We start from the raw sequence: 19,257 nt of genomic DNA, 5'->3' as shown, positions 1-19,257 counted from the left end.
GTACTTTTAGTCTTATTTGTACTATACAATTAATTACTTTTGTTTGTATAGTAGTGTGGGGAAGATCGAAATCCTGATCATTCTATTTTCTCGTTCTATTTAGTAGTAAACAAAGACTTATAAAACCGTATCCTCACGAGTGTCATAGTTGGTTGTTAACTGTTTAAAACACGAGGATATTTGGATATTATGTGCTAAAGGTGTCTGTCTATATGAACCAATATTTAAATACGGCTGTAAACGGGACACCGCAAATTTAAGGTAATTGGAATAAAATATAATAATGTGTGTGTTATATACGAAAAAAACACGATAAAATTATTGCGTGACAAACGTTTACTGCATTTGTATTTTCATTTTAATTACTGGTTAACACGTCAGATATTCCAATCGAATTGATGCATGCCCATGATAAGTAATATGTATGAGACGTACATAACGTCCAATGATTGGAGCAGGAAACATATTTGTAACTTTCGTATCTATATCTCTATTTCCTTGGAATATCTGAAACACAATTCCATAAAACAAGGTTGTGATTTGGCTTACATTGGGTGCAGCATTTCTTTAGATTGAAGTATAAAATGGATAGCCTATGTTTTCATCCAAAAATAAATTCGAGATACAAAGTAGGCTATGATACAGTAGGATGAGATGGAAAAGGCTGGGAAAGATATGGTTATAGCAAGCATATAGGAGACCAGTATTTCCTTTATCAAATTTTATCAAATGGAGACTCGTAAATAGAGAAGTATCCCATCTTACCCCGATTCCCAGCTTACCCCTTGGTATAAAAAACATGGACCATTTTACTCCAACTTACTTAACGTTTTTCGTCAATCGAAAGACGATACGACGTAAATAACCCAACAAATTCATTTTTGTCATTGCATAGAAAGAATAGATTGTTTTATTTCCTTCCCAATTCGTTTACGAAATTTTCCAAAACTTACCACGTCGTTTCCATCACTGTTTTGAATAGTTTGAAAACTGGTTTGATTTATTCCATATGCGATTTTGTAACTTGTAATCCATTGCATAAAATGCCCCCCTGGTCTGCCTTGAGTCACAACTCCAGTTAAAAGAGTGGGAGATTGAAGATCAACTTGAATCCAATTTCCAGCGCTTTCTACAAAACACGTTATTAATATTATTATGAGCAGTGACTTGAAGTTTATTTAGTCAAATCAGTTTATTTAATCAAAGTTCTACTTACTTAATCGGCCAATTCGTTAAAATCTAAAACTGATACAAGTTGAACTTAAACATACAAATATACATACAGCCGTAACTCGTTGTACTCACGGTTCCCAGATGCCCACGCTCCAATATGATGACCTAGCACATCGACATTATCCAGTCGCGCATACTTTGGAAGGTGAAATGTGTTAATTCCGGTATCGAAAGTAGCAGATGCGGTGATGTCTTCGTCTCTTACTCTCCTATCCTCCATTCCAACCGAGCAATATGTTACTGGAAATTTATTATAAAATTAGGCAGCCTTATAGCTGGTTCCAGCCTATTTTCACTCGCCCCTCCTCCGGGCTATTTTCTCCGTGACTATTTCCTTTGACTATTTGTCCCCGGCCGTGCTTTCCGTCTGATGCCTGGCCCCAAACCCCCATAAGACCGAAAGGAAGTTGGCGTGGGGAAACAATCGGCGAATTACCGCCTGACTTTACGAATCTGGTTTACAACAAGTTTACAACTTACGCTTGTCTGTATGAGAATGTTGGAACTGTTCAAGTGTTGCGATCTTGCCTGAAATAATAACATGTGAGCTAAATGTAGATTAACATTAACAATATATATTTATAAGTTACAGATTAATCACACACTCCGCTTAACCATTGAGTTTTGATTTGACGAAACACCATAGGTAGTACACAAAGGTTTAAAGTATAGGCCCTACAACACACTTACGATTAAGTTGTTGTATTTCCTGACGAAGTTGAGACATTCCATCACAAACACACTGCCCAGTTGGACCAACGTCACCCCTGTCACATTTTCCTCCGGGAGGTCCTCTCTTACCGGGTCTGCCTGGGTTGGGATTTGATGGAGGACGAAAACAAATCTCTTCAGGTTGTTGAGATTTAATTTCTCGAATATTGTGTAGAAGGAAACAGAAAGTGAATAAACAACAAAGTTTAAGCATTTTAAAAGTAAGAGAGTATCGCTGTTAGAAACAAAGCGGGTTAAACAATCTATTGATTAAATATTACGTTACTCCAATACCATCGAATCAAGACCGACGGAAAAGTCGATGGTCATTAGAGACTTGCGTTGATCGTTTAAGAGTCGGCATTGTTTAGATACTGACCCATTAATTAAGTGTTATGGATCAAAACTTAAAGCTGGAAACTGTCGACATGACATTAAATGCTTCGATTTGTTGCTAACTTGGTATTTTATAACTCTATAGGGTAATAACAAGATTTCGCATTAGAGGAATAACAGCAATATTTATATTTCCTACTTCCCAGAAACTGCTGATCAACTTATGGTAAAAAACGCTCACTAAAACTTTGTTCCAAAAGCAATTTGTTTGAAATCTTTTAATATATCACGTCTTATTGTGTAACGTCTGTGTTTGTTCCGAGGCGTCATTTGTTATATTTGAACAAGTTGTTGTCCTCTCTGTTAGGAATAAATGAGACGCTGAAAGCAATACTGTGAGCACATATCGCGTAAATTACAAACACCAACAATTGCAGTTTATCTTTTGTATTGTTTTATTAAATTCGGTGCATTAATTAAACCTACAGCGCATAATACAGGTATTCTTTATTGTTAAGTTCGAACCTGCTCTTGGTTGACGGGTTTTGGACACGTCACTGGTTAAAGGCGCGTTGTGACATCACGGGTTAAAGGCGTGTTGTGACGTCACTGGTTAAAGGCGCGTTGTGACGTCACTGATTAAAAGCCCGAGCCATCTATTGCGTGTGTCTTTGCAACATTTTTAATTTTAACGTTTTCTTTGTATGACAATCGTTCAGTATCTTCTGTGCAGTCTCAAATGTAACGTTACTTTGCAGACTGTTCCTGATTAAGTATTCTGTTATAGTTTTTGTAACTTATGTTGTTAAGCTATAGTTGGAGTTTTCTAAATATAATAAATGTGATTTTAAGTACAATGGTGCGGACGTAGTATTAACAACACATATGAATGCCTTGATACTAATGTTGTATTTACATTTATAAATACCGTATTTACATACTGTTGTACAGAGAGACCTCGATAAATTAAAGTTGGTCTTTCTATAAACCAAACAAGTTCAAAGGATATGAAACAGCAATATGAATACAAGAGATCACAGATCTAATGCATGAGCACGGTATAAACTAATTAGCATAGTATTAATTAACCCTATCAAGAGATTAAAGAATAAATGTTAAAATTGAGAATTGATGTAATTGCGGAAAAAAATCGCCCTATCAGCAACAACAACAACGCCAACTGTTCGACGAAAAAGAATCTATATGACCACTACCGTGCTCAATAACATTATATTTTGTGTTCAAGGTGTCCTATTTCCCCCCACCCTACTATATATTAAATTAAAAGTTGAATAAAATCGGACATAAGAGAGAACTGATTCGTAACATTAATCATAATTTGTCTCGGTCGTTCTTGAGCGTGCAGTTCAGCAAGTCAGATATTCCAATCGAATTGATGCATGTCTATGATAAGTAATATGTATGAGACGTACATAACGTCCAATGATTGGAGCAGGAAACATATTTGTAACTTTCGTATTCATATCTCTATTTCCTTGAAATATCTGAAACACAAATCGATAAAAGAAGTTTATGATTTGGCTTACATTGGCGCAGCATTTTTTTTAGATTGAAGTATAAAGGTTATATGTTTTCATAGAAAAAAAAACGGGATATAGGCTATACAGTACAGTGGGGTGAGACGTGATTATACGACAAGAACATGGACGCCCAAGAATTCATAAAAACAAAATATCTGAAAATTCTTATGTTATGACTTGTCGGCCATTGAAAAAATGTTTTTCGTTTAACACCGAATATTTAAATACTTAACAACAGTAATCGCCTTCGCCGCGCACTTTGGTTGACAGTAAGAATATATAGTAGGGTGGGGAAGATGGGACACTATGTCAGACGAGACTTTTTTTTAATTTTTTTTAATAATATTCAGGAAAATATTTAATAATAATCAGAAAAATAAGGTTACAGAATTATTCGACAGTATTATCACGACTTTATAAAACGCGCGTCAAAGCTGATTACTGTTTTTAAGTATTGAAAAAATATGTAAAATAGAAACAGTATATTTTGAACAGGTTAAAAGAAAATGCGAAATAGTAAGGTGCTAATATTTAATGCTCGCTAAATCATAGTAAAGTCGATGAAATTGTTTAGTCTGCGAGTGTGAACGATTAAACTAGTTTCATAGCCTCATAAAACAAAAAATATTTCGTACAGTTTGTTTTTGTCTCATGAAACTAGTTTTAGTTTGGTGAAAAAAAAAACTGAGATATAAACATAAAAAAATAGGCAGGGGTCAATGTGACTTTAATTTGAGACAAAAATAACAAAAAAATATCGGTTTAACGTTATATATATGAAGTTTACATGGCAAAGAAACTAGCACAGCCTGTTAAACTCGGTAGTTAACCACAAGTTGCAGAATACTGCTAATATAAATATAGTTTAATTTAGAGTCCCATCTTCCCCCACATTGTAGTTCTGTATGTTTTCATTGCCAAACTTTGAAAGGTTTGCTTTTAATTTAATATTTTATACCTTGAGGCTTACTCAAATTTAAGATACTGATATAATAAAAGGATAATACTTTGAAGTCATATTCAAAATTTGGCCATTTGCTCTTAATAAAAGAAAATGAACCTCAAATGCTTGTTACGCCGGTCGAAGATCGAACTTGGGAGATTATAAATATGTTTCTACGCGCCTAAACAATTAGGCCGATCATTTCTAGTCATACGATATTTCGAAACAGCGGTTATACTGAAATAAGGAATCCACACAACGATTGACGCATTAAAAGCACTACTCTTATACCTTATTATCGTAATTGAAACATTTTCTTTAGTTAAACATCATATGTTTAATATTATAGTAGGGTGGTGGAAGATGGGAAACCTTTTAATCCTATTTTCTCGTCCCATTTGGTAGTAAACAAAGAACAGAATTATAAAACCATATCCTCACGACTCCCATATACCGTTGTTAATTGTTTAAAACACGATCAGGATATTAAGATATTATGTGCTAAAGGTGTCCCGCCTCCCCCCAGTACTATATATTCTTACTGTCCAATATATAGTACTATAACTTCTAACATTACCTAATACTGAGTGATTAAAATTTATCCAAAATCACGAAAATAAATGTTTTTAAGTGACGATAACGTTAACTAGTGTAAATTGACAAGTCAACACATGGCCCAGGAGATGTACAAAGCGTATTTACGTATATGTTCTTTACCAATCACTTAATCCTCATACATCATGAGTCTTCATTAGTTATATTACATTTATAAATGCATTCTACCTACTTCTCCATGGTCACAAATTGCGACTGAAAACCGATTTGTTGGTTACTTCACGTTTGTTTTTGATCGAGCTTTGGGTGAAGGGTTAAGTAATAATATGCTAATTAGTTTTATACGTGCTCACTCATTAGAGCTTTGCTCCCTTGTTTTTCTAAATTGTTAATTAATAACGGATAGTACCAATTCGTGGTATCACCCAAAAACCGTTATGTGTTTTGATTTTGGAAATATTGGGCAATATGAGCTTAAGTGTCCCATCTTCCCCCACTGTACTATATATATTATTTTTTTCTTAATTCGTTTGCGAATTTTTTCTAAACTTACCCCGTCGTTCCCGTCACTTACCAAGTCGTTCCCGTTACTGCTTTGAATAGTTTGAAAACTGGTTTGATTCATTCCATATGCGATTTTGTAACTTGTAACCCATTGCAAATGTCTCTCCGGTCTACCTTGAGTCACAACTCCAGTTAAAAGAGTGGGAGATTGAAGATCAACTTGAATCCAATTTCCAGGACTTACTACAAATATGTTATTAATATTATTATGAGCAGTGACTTGAAGAAACCTAGAAGGTGCATTTAAAAACTTTAACTTATACCGATGTGGGCTGTTTGTCCTCGCGGAACAGAAAAGGCAATTGCTCCAACCCAGTGGCCCCTATAGGTTGTTTATATTAAAATGTCAGTCATACATTCAAAATGTACTGTCGTTGATAATAAGCAGGCATTAGTTTATTTAGTCAAAGTTCTCTCTATTAAAAAACTAATTGTTGCGACGTACATGACTCTGTACATGAGTATAGTTATATACCGACCAAATCGTTTAAAATTAAAACTGATACAAATTGCATATTTAAACATACATACAAATATACATACAGCCACAACGATCGTACTCACGGTTCCCAGATGCCCACGCTCCCACATGTACCCCTGTTAGAACATTATCCAAACGCGCATGCTTTGGGTGGTAGTATGTGTTAATTCCGGTATCGAAAGTAGCAGATGCGGTGATGTCTTCGTCTCTTACTCTCCTATCCTTCATTCCAACCGAGCAATGTGTTACTGGAGAATGTATTACCAGACTAAGTATGTGAGAATGTGATTCAACCAATATAATATCACAACTTACGCTTATCAGTGTGAGAATGCTTGAATTGTTCGATTGTTGCGATCCTGCCTAAACATAGAAAAGGGATCTCTGACTTGACATCTTTGTAAGTAGGCACGTAAGAACAACCGTTACGAAATAACATAACTCTATAGTTAATACAATTAAGATAAAAAACTGAAGGTTTTCTTTTTAAAATTATCATAGGAATATGATTTTTTATAAATCTGGTATACTCAGGAAGTTTACGAAAGACATCAGAATACCACCACACTTAAAAGAAAATTAAAAAACGTCTTGTCTGACAAACTGTCCCATCTTCCCCCACCCTACTATATATATTTAGGAAATTTACGAACGACATCAGTAAACCACACTTACGATTAAGTTGTTGTATTTCCTGACGAAGTTGAGACATTTCATCACAAACACACTGCCCAGTTGGACCAACGTCACCCTTGTCACCTTTTCCTCCGGGAGGTCCTCTCTTACCGGGTCTGCCTGGGTTGGGATTTGTTGGAGGCCGGAAACAAATCTCTTCAGGTTGTTGAGATTTAATTTCTCGAATATTGTGTAGAAGGAAACAGAAAGTGAAAAAGCAACAAAGTTTAAGCATTTTAAAAGTAAGAGAGTATCGCTGTTACAAACAAAAGCGAAGGGTTAAACACTAGAGTACTAGACCAATTAAATATTACGTTAGTCCGATAACATCTTAATCAATACTTTACGTAAAGTGTGTGATCCGGAACGCTGCTCTACATACAGGATTCGCTTTGCCTCGACACAATAACCCAAAAGAAGTACACCAACGGTTTAACCGCAATACGCACAACGAGCCAAGTTATCAACTGCACAACGAGAATTGTCGACCTTGTCAAAATGCGGATGGTGCACTGGCGCCACGACGACCAATTATGCTTGGAGGTAAAATATCAACTCAACCCTTCTAAATTTTCCCAGACTCTGTGATTTGGTGACGGATTTATTAAGTCTGCTGGGAGACGGAGTGTTCGACCTGTCAACAGAAAATGAGGTGCGACGCCGGTGCTCTCATGCTTACTTGAATTGTAAGCGGCTGCAGCGGCTGACAATGCATTGTTCCAGGCTTTCTCGTCTTTTTGCACGTAGTTTCAAAGCATCGTAGTTGTTGTCTTATTATTTCGTTCAACTTCGCCGTTGCGTGCTGGGTGATAAGCCGTGCTGCGAGCTCCCCATGAGTTGGACGAATTCCTACAACAATAAACTTTCAAAATTTGTACCTCGATCCGAGTGTATAGTTTCCGGCACTCCGTGTACGGTGAACCATCGATGGTACAACAGACTTGCCGTCTCCTTCCGTGTCTGTCGACGCATTGGCCACGCTCGCACATATTTTCTGAACACATCGCAGGCGACGAGTATGTATTGGAAGCCGTGGAATGTCATTGGAAGGGGGTCAAGGACGTCATCTCGATACGCTGCGACGCTCTTGTTTTCTGTGATAGGACTAAAGACGTGGTTAAACTATTGGTCATTTTTTTAAACATTTTTGGATATTTTATCTAGAATCATTATTTAAACAAACGTTTAACATGATAGCCCTGATTAGAAAATTCAAAGCAGCAGCCAATCCAGAAGCCGAATGCACTGTTGCAACTACTTGTTTTCCTCAAATATTTTCAACAGTGAATGCAATTTTCTGCAACCAACTTTTACGAAGAGTTTTAAATAGCATTTAAATAATCTGCTATCATAATACGTCAAATTTATGTGCTGTTACGACCAAAACAACATTTTGTGCATTTTAGTTTTAATAACCAACAATATACAAATATAAACATGGCAGTTAGCAGTAATCATGATAGGAAACTACAAGTTTTAACTGTCTGGAAACCAATAAAGTTGGTATGCCCAAATACATTTTCTTTATACCAAGTGTTTAACACAAACGAATGACATCCCCTGTACGAACAAGCACTTCATCATCTTGTAAAGCACGAACAGCTTCATCGAACATCGCTTGTGTGATGATCTGGTCTGTCTGGCTTCTCCATCTATCAAGCAACGGTCGACAGCGAAGGGTGGGACCAGCTTTACCACCCTGTCCACCACGACCTTTGTCTTGGTCAATCAATTGCTTTAGAGCTCCTTTCAATTCCTCTTGGCGTTTTCTAGCAGTGGCACTCATTCCTAAAAAAGGTAAAGTCATAAATAAACACACAATACTATTTGCAACATATTGCAAGTAGAGGCAAACATAAGTGTTATTTAAATACGATTGGAGTATTACAATTACATTGACAACAAAACAACCAAATTTAACATGTCACCTGTTGTAAGAATTGAAATATCAACAATGCCAGTACGAGGATCAGTAGCAGATTGCTTGAGAGCTTCTCTGTACAATCTTAAAGCTTCTTGAACATCAACTCTTTCTACTTTGAGTGAGAGTCGACTTCTGGCGTGTGCTTCTGAGAGTCGTATAAGTGATTCCAACTGGCGAGGGTAGGCAGTTACACCTCCTTTGTTGCCACTACCACCACCCTTCCGCATCTCAACATATGCCTAAAAATATTAACTTAAACATTGCATTACCCCAGATGCAAAATTCAAAACAAAAACACATAAACTGCTTTCTCAGCCTGATATGGCCTTGTGCACAATTTTCCTACAAAATATTATCCTCGCAACATGAACTTCGTAATAAATAGATACTCCAAAAAAACAGGAACACAAAGAAAGAGAACAAATGTAGTAGACATAGGCATGACTTTTATACTCTTTCTTTATGTCTATTTGGATACTTCAAATTAGTCATTTTGAACACTTGCAAATTAGTCAATTGAGAAAAAAACACCCAATGGTAAAAGCCAAGATGCATCCTACTTTCAAATTTATAAATGAATGACATTGTATTAATTTGTGTGTTGAATGGATAAACTTGCACCATTTTTTGATACAGACTAAAGAACAAAGTTTTATACTGTTTCTATTAGAAATTCTCACCTGAACAAGTTCCTGCCCTGCATCTTCTGTGAGGCGAGGTTTAACAAAAGCCCGAGCATAAGCCACGTAATCTTTCAAAACCTCGGAATCCATGACGTCCATTTCTTCTTCTTCCTGTGTACGGTGGTAGAGTGACACCAAGTGGTTGGCTAGTCGACGATCATATGCTTCATCCTGTAAAAATAAGGATGAATAACAAAGAAAACATATTAGGGAAACTTAATTTTTGTTGCTGCAATATGGTGTTGAGAATAACCCTGGTAGCAAGTCATCTAATAAGCAGTTTTTATCCATTTGTGGTTCACAATAAATTGTTCTTGCCAATATCTAATCTAGCATCCTGCACAATAAGAAACTTACTTGAGGATCCAACATGAGAAAAATGAGATCAAATCTTGAGAGAAGTGTATGAGGAAGCATGATGTTTTCTATGATCGTCTTTTTGTGGTTCCACTGCGACTCGCAAGGATTGGCAGCGGCCATCACTGATGTCCGAGCATTCAACTGACAAATAATTCCGGCTTTTGCAATGGAGAGAGTTTGTTGTTCCATGACTTCATGTAGAATCGATCTATCACAAAGTTAGTTTATGAACTGTACATCATATGCAGGTGATTTTAAAGGGGAACTGAAGGCAACATTTTAATTGGTGTGCAGATAGTCCTTACTGAACTGAATCTACCATTTCTATTTTTCCATTTAAAACAGCGCTGTTTTTGATTCAGCACAGTAATCAGGTATATTTACTATAAAAAAAATGAATAAGTAAATCTGTATATTAAAAACAAACAAATATGTGAGAAACATTTATACACAGTTACACACCCATTAAAACAGTTACGGATATTTATAAGATTAAATATAAATACCTTGTACTATCATTCATCTTATCAAACTCATCTATGCAGCAAATACCATTATCTGAAAGCACAAGCGCGCCCGGTTGCATCATTAACTGTTTGGATTCTTGTTCTTTCGTAATATAAGCTGTCAAACCAACAGCACTTGAACCCTAGAAATATAATTTTACATTTTTTAATAATATTAAGCATTTCATGCAGAATGAGAAGACTGTACATTGATGATTCAAACATATTTTCTTATTCATTAAAAATACTGATCTTACATTGGTGTTTTATTGTTCTATACCAAATTTAAACGAATACATCCAAGTATATATCAAGTTACGAACACAAATTTCTAAATAATTCAAAAAACATTTCTGTGCTAATAGTTTCGTGTTAGCACAGAAATTGTTAGCAGTAGTTTGACCAAATATAGTAAAGTATGCATGACTAGGAATTTGTTGCTTACAAATTCAAATAAAAAAAAACAAACATATATTAGGTCAACAAATGACAAAAATCTTTGCATCTAATCTAATCTGACATATTTATACAAAACGCAATTGAAGCCACCATACCTTTCCACTTGTATATTGACCACGAGGTGACAACTTATCATGCACGTATCTCAACAGTTGTGACTTGCTGGTTCCTGGGTCTCCACACAACAACACATGCATCTCAGATCTCATACCAGTCTTGCTTCCAGTTTTCGCATAATTCTTCAACTGCTTGCGGCAACCACCAAACAACTATTTATATAAATGTAAAGTTTAAACTGAATATTATACTGAATGATATTGTCTTGAACAGGAAATAGTGTAACTGACGCTTGTAAAAGCAATATCACTACTACTGTATATGGGTAAAGTACTGAAGTCGCACAGGAGGTACACCAAGGGGAACTTGGGATTTAGGCCGGATTGATCCATTACCTCAACACCCAGGTGAAACTAATTACTGGCTGTTAAGACTTAAATTTTTCTCCAATGTATCTTTGGGCAGGATACCAACAACAATTGTAGATACAGTTATCAAGATGACACCCATTATGAAAAAATCCCATGTAAAGGTGTATACATGGTAACTCTTTAGCAGACACAAAGTATATTTATTTAATCAAGTATTTCAGATTTGAATTGGCTTGATAAATATATTTGCCATTAAAATTAAAAACCTGCAAAAGAATTCCTTTCTTGATATCATCGTGTCCAAACACACTTGGTGCAACAGCTCGTGCAAGACGATCATAGATGTCTGGTTTCTTTGAAAGCGATCGAATCATTTCAACTCTTTCCTTGCTGAACTGAATCTATAATATGAGCATAGTAAAAAAAGTTTTTTAGAAAAAACAGCCGAGTTCTTACTTGGCTATCTTCATCATCTGCAGTTTCGTAAAGTTTCTGTCTTTTCTCATCTTTTTTACGAAAGTGCAGAACATCAACATGAGTTCTGTAGACAGATTTGACGTTCCTCATTCGTGGATTAGCTCGCAGGGGTTGGGCACGATAAACACCAGTTACAATCACCCTGTCTCCGGGTTGGACCGAGTCAACCAGATCTCCATATGAATGTAAAGACACTGAGTGCGGTGTTTGACCTGCTGGCATGTCATCTGGCGCTTCCTGTAGTTTTACCAATTGTCTGAAACAAACATGGACATAACATTACATTTGTGTTACAACAGAGAACAATTCTGTTTCCAAGTGATTTTAACTTATGTACAGCAGTGCCATTTCTGAATACAACACCATAAACACATATTAATAACACATCACCTAATTACCTGTCTGTGAATAATGATCGATTATGAATGAGAGACATTGAATGTGTTGTTTTGCATCGATCACAAATCGAAGGCTCAGCAATTCTGCCACGTTCAATTTCCACCGTTACTTCATGATTACAAACATTGCATCGGAAGAATCCTTCCCTCATCTCAGGGATCAAAGAAGAAGATTGGATCACCATACCATATATGGTGATCAGTTGATCAATATCTTCAGGATTTAAATTCCTCATGTTCTTTGTGCGTTCAGCGTTAAATGGCTTGACCTGTATTTACACATTAGTTTTTGCATATATATATATATATAACTGATTATAATTTAGAGATAATGATACATATCTTGATATATTTCTAGTTTAAAGACTGATGGATTCAGCTGCTTCTGTGAAGGTGTGCAGGCTATAAAATGGTAAACACTACAAAGCTTTCTTGCGGTTTCAAGGTTACACAATCTAGGTATTTCCTGATGCTCATTGTACTCATGATTTGTAAAACCTAAGAACCCTTTTAACTCTTTGGGGACGAGATATATTTTAACAAATTTTTATTTTTGACCGACTGTCACATATTGCTCTCTAGCGACACAGGTGTTTGTGCTGGCGAAATAAGATCAATTAGACTTTTGTTCTTTGGAAAAATTGCTACAAGATTGTATTTTGATTTTTTTGATGACGTCATCAAATTTTGAATGACGTCATCAGAAATCTTGTATTTATGTGTAATTTGGGTTTTTAGGTAAAAAATACATAAGGAATCTAGTGCAAAGTTGATTCCTGGTTTGTTTACTACCTAACTAAAATGATTGTTTGAATTGGTGACGTCAAAGGGGTCAATTACGTCACTTATAACCTGATGACGTCATTTTTTGAAAGTTCATTTTCGCTAAAATCGTAACAAAACTTGCCAAAACCGATTTATTATGAATGTAAAGGTAGAAACAACATGCAGAAGCAAAAGAAGTTAGATAATACACACAAAAACATAATTTATGTAAAAATTGCTTCAGAATACCTAAAAAAACTTGCAAAAACAGCTGACATAGCCGTTTTTACGCAAAACCACATTTTTAACCGGTAACTTAGACGGGGAAGCCCCAGAGCAACATAGAGATCAAATAAAATCGCTTTTATTAGACAGAATGACGTTAAAACCTTGATTTTTGGGCAGAATATAGACCATCTTCTTAAAAAATACATTACGGTTTTCAAATCAAGTTTGGAAAAACTTTTAAATGCTATGATGCCTTTTTCAAACGTTATATTGGTGGATAATTCCTTCCTCTTTCAAATAAAACCAACTGTAAGAAATTTTACCTACTATAAACAAAATTATGAACTTTTATGTGAACACCTGTTTCAAAATGCATATTTGCACTACTCGTCCCTAAGGAGTTAAAGCTGTTTTTTTTTAAGTTACTGCGGCAATAAGGAGCTACTCATCTTTAGGTTAATTTTGTATGTGGTTGAAAAATAATTGAAATATTGCAGATCTTTTAAAACTAAAAGGAAAAAATTTTGGGGAAACAACAGCATGGGACGAGTAAACTAATTTAATAAAAAAGTTTTTGTAAGTAATCCAAGGCAAACACAAAGAATAAATACTTTTTAGTGATTAGGGACAATACAATAAATAGTTTAATAAATCCATCAATAATATCATTTAATTTCACTGCAACAGTTTACCTGTATCTGATGCTCGAGTGAAATATCCGGATATCGACCAAAGAACATTTCATTTACTGCCATATCAAATGTTGGGATGACTTCCTAAAAAGTTAAACTTTTTAAACTTTTTTCTGAGCAGTAATAATTTCATACTGGTACACCATTCCGATTATTCTTTTTTTCCCAGCAAACTTATTTTCATTGCTTTCTTAAAGAACAGTAATGTGTTATGTGTGCATAACTGTGTATGGACCATTAAGATTTGTGATTCTTGTATAAGCAAAAAATGTAAACATATAAACTACTTAACACCCATACAGTCTTTTAAGTAATAGCCTCCCACATTAGGAAATAAAACAAAATGTATTTATTACAAAATATTTTGTATCCTCCACTACTTGTGTAAAAAATGAATAGGCTACAACATGTGTTCGAAAAAAATCCATTTATATTTAAGGATTCAAGGGGGCTCTGATTGTTCTCACCCAACAATATAAATCCTAATCTAATCTAACATGATCAGCACACGTGCACACCTGTGGATAACAAATAAGTTGCCGGTACAAATCGGCATCAAACGTTTTCAAGTGCGAGCAATCCACTTCAAAGTAAGGTTCCTCAGTAACACTGATATCCTCAAGCTTCCTCAGATACATTGGTTCATTTGCATCGCCACCATCAGTTTCCATTGCATCGTCTTCTTCAGATGGTAGGAAACTGTATAAAACATGATGGAGATTAAAACACGGTATCTGGTTCTTTTTAGCAATTTAATAATAACAAAAATATTACAACAAAGCAACATAATACAGTAACTAAATTCCTTTTTTTAACAATAATGTGCGGTTGGTTTATTATTTAAGCAAATTTGGTAAGATAAAAAATTAGATTAATTAGTGTTTTTTAATTGGGCATATCTAAACAAGGAATATATAACATTAATAAACTTCAAAAATATGTTTATGGAATTAGTTTATTTCATTTAGATATATTAGCCTTTAATTTCAGTAACTTGGAAACTATTTATACTAAACCAAATTTTGTTTTTTTTTTGTTAATACTTCCTACGTTTCTTGAAAAACTTGAGTGATGCTAATTAATAAAAAAAAGACAAAAAACGCCGTTCATAAAGGAAGTAGCAAACACGTTATGTCAAACCAATGATAAGCGAAGAAATAACAATTTTTCACCTGTTTATAAACTGTGTGAAACGAGTTCTACACCGACTGACCACAACATCAGTTCCCCAGATCACAAGATGTCCGGCCGGATCAGCAGAAGACGCAAGCTCCTCTTCTGTTTCTTCCGGAATCGTTTCATGACGAGATTGCTCAGGATTTTGATCTGATTGAAGATTAACAACCCGGACTCTGTTGTTACTTCCCAAGTCTGCACGTTGCCGAACCTATTTATTTATGATAGGAATAAAAAGAGAAGATAAAGCAGAGGAAGGTTGTGGAAGATATTGAATTAAAATTTAACTAAAAACTCATTATTTTTTTAAGGTTTGTAGAGCAAATTTAGCTTCAAGCTCCATGTATTTCAAAGCTTGCTTAAAAAGTCCCATCTGTGAGCAATCATTACTTTGCAAGAGAAAGTAGAGATAGTTTAGATATGATGGAGATTAATATTAATACCGGCGTCATTGTTCCTCTTGGAGTTCTACCAGGTGTAAGCGCTGTCCCACCAGGTGTCCTGGCACTGCTAGGAGTTCCGTAAAATAGTGGAGAACTCAGATCTATTTCACTTATGTTAGCGGGTGTTTGTGGCGCAAGGATCGAATCTGATGTTGCGTCGAGTAGATCAACGGGACGTGCAGGTGATGTTGGAGGCAGCATGTCAAGATCACTGCTGGGAGCAGCATCAGGTGTCTGTCTTCCACGTCGTCTACGATCAGGTGACGACATAATGAAGATTGTTCAAACTAGGTATTCAAATACTTCTCTAAGCAATAAAATACAATGCATGTTAGATGAACACAAATGCAATCGGCACTTTGTGAATATTTTTTACAATGACAAAGCATACAAAGTAAAGAGGTTATCAAATGTTAACAAGACTACAAGAGGTGTCTATTCCACCAGGGTGACAATCAGTGGTAGCCATAAAAATGGACCAATTTTTGGACTAATACCACAGAATGTAAACATGTGTAGCAATGTAAGCTTAACAAATACCATCATACAACAAAATATATATATATAATCAATTGTTAAACATTTTAAACTTTTTAAAACTAAATATGTTCATTTAATGGCTTGCCGGGTCTTTGTAGCAGTTGTATTGTTTGTTCCTTTGTTTTTATAAAATCTTCAATGAGGGAGGTTTGTGTACTTTTTAACTTTTCTACAGCAATGGCATAAGCTGACTCCATGTCTTCCCGCTTCCTTCTTTCTTCAAGCAGATTCTGATGTAGCTTCTCCATTCTGTCAGACTTGCTCACAACTTTTAAACTAAGGATTTCATTTTCACTTTTCAACTTGACAAGTTCTTGCTCAATAGCAGCAATTTCTTGATTGGATCTCAACCTCAGTCGTTGAAGTTGTTCACGGCTTGAAACAAGTTGTTCATTTAAAGCTTTCTTCCTTTCATTAAGCACCTTCCTCTCCATGGTAGTTACTTTTATCTCCCCCTTCAGCTTCCTTAGTTGATCCTCTGTATCTTTTGCCGTGTCTGCCATTTTCTGAACAATGTTAATCTGCTCCAAGTCGTACTGCATTATTTCTATCATCTTTGAGTTGGTCTCCAATTTTTCCTCCGTGAATTGTCTGTCATGGGATAGCTGATCCGCCTCCGCATTCAAAGCTTCTAATTTTTTAACCAGCGCTTGATTTTCTTCTCCGTATTGTTGTGGATTGCTAATAATGCAACCTTCCAATTCTACTTTGTGCCTTTTTAAGTTTTCCAACTCTTGTTGGGCCCTTTCATGTTTTTGAGATGCTTCCATAAAGCATTGCTTGGCAGCTTCTTTCTCTTTGACTTTTTGTTGTTGCATTACCAACACCTGATCCCATTTTTCATTCAGTCCTTTCAATTCAAGTTTCTGTTTTTCATATAAATCTTTATGATTTTCCATGTGAGAAATAAAATCTTCCTCTTTTTTCTGCAGTTCCAACATCTTTTGACGTAACACATGCAGCTTCTTTTCACTGTCATCAAAATCCTGTGCAACTTCATTCCAAACGTGGCCAAAATTTTCCACTAAACGAAGGTAGTTGACGACCACGCTCATCAAACCTCGAGTAGTTTTCCATTTAGGGAACATCAAGTCACCAGATGTCATTTTAATGGAAGGTACACAACTATTTATGGCTAGAGGAAGACGAAACAGTTTTATAGTGTAGCTCGGAGTCATTTCCACATTCTCAGTATCAGCCAAAGGGTGTCGACCTAATTCATCTGTATTTACTCCTAACTTCTGCAGAACACTCATGAAAAGCTGGATCAACAACCCAGGTGTTGCACTCTTCAGCTGCTCAACCGTCACATGGCGAAGTTGATCTCCAAGAAGTCCAGTCTGCAACGCAACCTGGATAGCTTCATCACTTAACTGAGGCGCTTCATAACTCATAACTAGTCTTCCTTTTAATCAACATAAATAAGTAACTGTAAAAATAGAAAATAAAAACACAAAATGACAAATGTTTGCAACAACTACGATAAAATAGGTACTTAGGTAGGTTTATACATTTATGAATGGGTGGCCAACTTTTATTATATTGCTGTTTATCCTATGCAGGAGAATAAAGACTATCAACACATGCACAAAGCAAATACTGGTGAAGAACCCCCCCCCCCCCTTATTTGCTAACCACTAACCCTGTTAGGTGTTGATGGTTAGGGGGTTAGTTGGGTAATACTGCCGCTGGTGACCAGTGAAAATTTTGGTCTCAAAATGTTCCTTACGTCTCCCTGATACCCGCTGTATTATATATTTTTGAAAAAACTCGGGCGTTCGTGTCGAAAATTAACTTTGAAAATGCACGAAATCGTGCTGTGTCACCGTATTTTTCACAGGAGCCGTCATGGATTAAACAAAGGTTAGATTATTACATCATAGAATGCGTATTACCACGTTTGATTTCAACGTTAGAGATTACGTAATTTGTTAGTTTTTTGGGCGATTTATGGGTTGGGGGTTAAAAGTAAAAGTTAGGGTTGGGTTAAGGGTTGGGGCTTGGGGTTTTCCCTAGCATAAAACAGTGCGTAAAACAAGATTATAACGTGCTGTCACGTTCGTAATATGTCACTACTGTGACGTAACATATCGATATTGTGACATAATATATCGTTAACCATACGCAAGTCAGGTGAATTACGGTGACGCAGCATGTTTTTGCACATTTTCAAAGTTAGTTTTCGACACCAACGCCCGAGTTTGTTTTTTTTTTAAATTATACAGCGCGTATCAGGGAGACGTAAGGAACATTTTGAAACCAAAATGTTCACTGGTCACCAGCGGCAGTATAGTAGCGGTTAGTGGTTATAGGGGTTAGAGGTTGGTGGTTAGGGGTTAGTGGTTAGCAAATAAGGTGGGGGGTAAGATTTTTCACTAGCACCCAAATACGATTAAAGCTGGAATTAGGGTTTAACAGGTTTAACTAAGTATTAATGGAAAACGTAGTAAAAAATAAACCTACTACACAAGATGTTTGTGTAAAACTACAGTTTGCATGCCCGTGCAGGCCGCACTTTTAATATTCCACGTTTTGCATACTTTTAGACTACTAAAACAAAATAAGATGCAGACGATGGTTACCTTATAAACGTGTTGCAAATCCACACAGAATTCTATAGAATAACTTAAACAATATGTATTTCCTAATATCCTGAACAACTTTTACCAAAACAAGTTCGCGCGTTATAATGGAATTTGGCGGGAAAATCACGCCGCATGGTGGTGTTGGAAACATAAAGTAGCGAATGGGTTAGGCACCAGTTTTAAAGTAAAAAGCAAGGTAACCAACTGTCAAGTTTAATGCTAATCAATTAAACCGATAAAATAAACAGTAGCTAAAAATCTAGGGAGCCGAACTTTAACGAAAAAGCTCGTATACGACATTACCAAAAATATTATTGTCGGAGTACGAATAGAAAGATATTATATACGTTAAATTAGGTAAATTCCTAATATATATCAAATGTGAGATTTCATAATCGACAAAAAATATTTGTAACTTACATACATGCCCAATAAATGCATTAAAAACAACCAATCATAATTTTGCATTCGGGTTTTCCCCCATATGCAGCGAGGAAAAAGTTCAAAAATTTCCACAAAAAATCAATCAAGGGTTCTGCTGCGAATTGTTTTTT

The 19,257-nt window shown here is 35.7% G+C and overlaps 4 protein-coding genes across 4 annotated transcripts; all 4 read right to left on the bottom strand.

Annotated features, from left to right (window-relative positions):
• Positions 1–318: 318 nt before the first annotated feature.
• LOC113474033 (lactadherin-like) lies at positions 319–3,004 on the bottom strand. Its single transcript, XM_026840251.1, has 5 exons — positions 1,924–3,004; positions 1,714–1,761; positions 1,306–1,473; positions 954–1,129; positions 319–507 (listed from the first exon to the last, which is right to left on the bottom strand). The coding sequence occupies exons 1-5, from the start codon at positions 2,156–2,158 to the stop codon at positions 370–372; spliced, it is 765 nt and encodes a 254-aa protein (XP_026696052.1). The 5' UTR covers positions 2,159–3,004; the 3' UTR covers positions 319–369.
• Positions 3,005–3,170: 166 nt separating this feature from the next.
• LOC100182046 (lactadherin-like) lies at positions 3,171–8,316 on the bottom strand. The gene is made up of 6 exons (XM_002120230.3): positions 7,918–8,316; positions 7,040–7,673; positions 6,680–6,727; positions 6,448–6,612; positions 5,894–6,066; positions 3,171–3,785 (listed from the first exon to the last, which is right to left on the bottom strand). The coding sequence occupies exons 2-6, from the start codon at positions 7,272–7,274 to the stop codon at positions 3,648–3,650; spliced, it is 759 nt and encodes a 252-aa protein (XP_002120266.1). The 5' UTR covers positions 7,275–7,673; positions 7,918–8,316; the 3' UTR covers positions 3,171–3,647.
• Positions 8,317–8,439: 123 nt separating this feature from the next.
• Positions 8,440–15,881, bottom strand: LOC100176589 (DNA replication licensing factor MCM4). The gene is made up of 13 exons (XM_002123414.3): positions 15,579–15,881; positions 15,132–15,346; positions 14,478–14,658; positions 13,960–14,043; positions 12,275–12,543; positions 11,856–12,132; positions 11,666–11,800; positions 11,067–11,240; positions 10,513–10,655; positions 10,004–10,214; positions 9,644–9,817; positions 8,968–9,202; positions 8,440–8,827 (listed from the first exon to the last, which is right to left on the bottom strand). The coding sequence occupies exons 1-13, from the start codon at positions 15,846–15,848 to the stop codon at positions 8,577–8,579; spliced, it is 2,619 nt and encodes an 872-aa protein (XP_002123450.1). The 5' UTR covers positions 15,849–15,881; the 3' UTR covers positions 8,440–8,576.
• LOC100186809 (optineurin) lies at positions 15,882–18,786 on the bottom strand. Its single transcript, XM_002123279.4, has 2 exons — positions 18,701–18,786; positions 15,882–17,547 (listed from the first exon to the last, which is right to left on the bottom strand). The coding sequence occupies exon 2, from the start codon at positions 17,510–17,512 to the stop codon at positions 16,178–16,180; it is 1,335 nt and encodes a 444-aa protein (XP_002123315.1). The 5' UTR covers positions 17,513–17,547; positions 18,701–18,786; the 3' UTR covers positions 15,882–16,177.
• Between the last annotated feature and the right edge of the window lie 471 nt (positions 18,787–19,257).

This window comes from Ciona intestinalis, unplaced genomic scaffold (assembly GCF_000224145.3).
Source record: "Ciona intestinalis unplaced genomic scaffold, KH HT001161.1, whole genome shotgun sequence".
Lineage (NCBI taxonomy): Eukaryota > Metazoa > Chordata > Ascidiacea > Phlebobranchia > Cionidae > Ciona > Ciona intestinalis.
The sequence above is the reverse complement of the archived record's forward strand: the minus strand, read 5'-3'. Positions and strand labels throughout refer to the sequence as shown.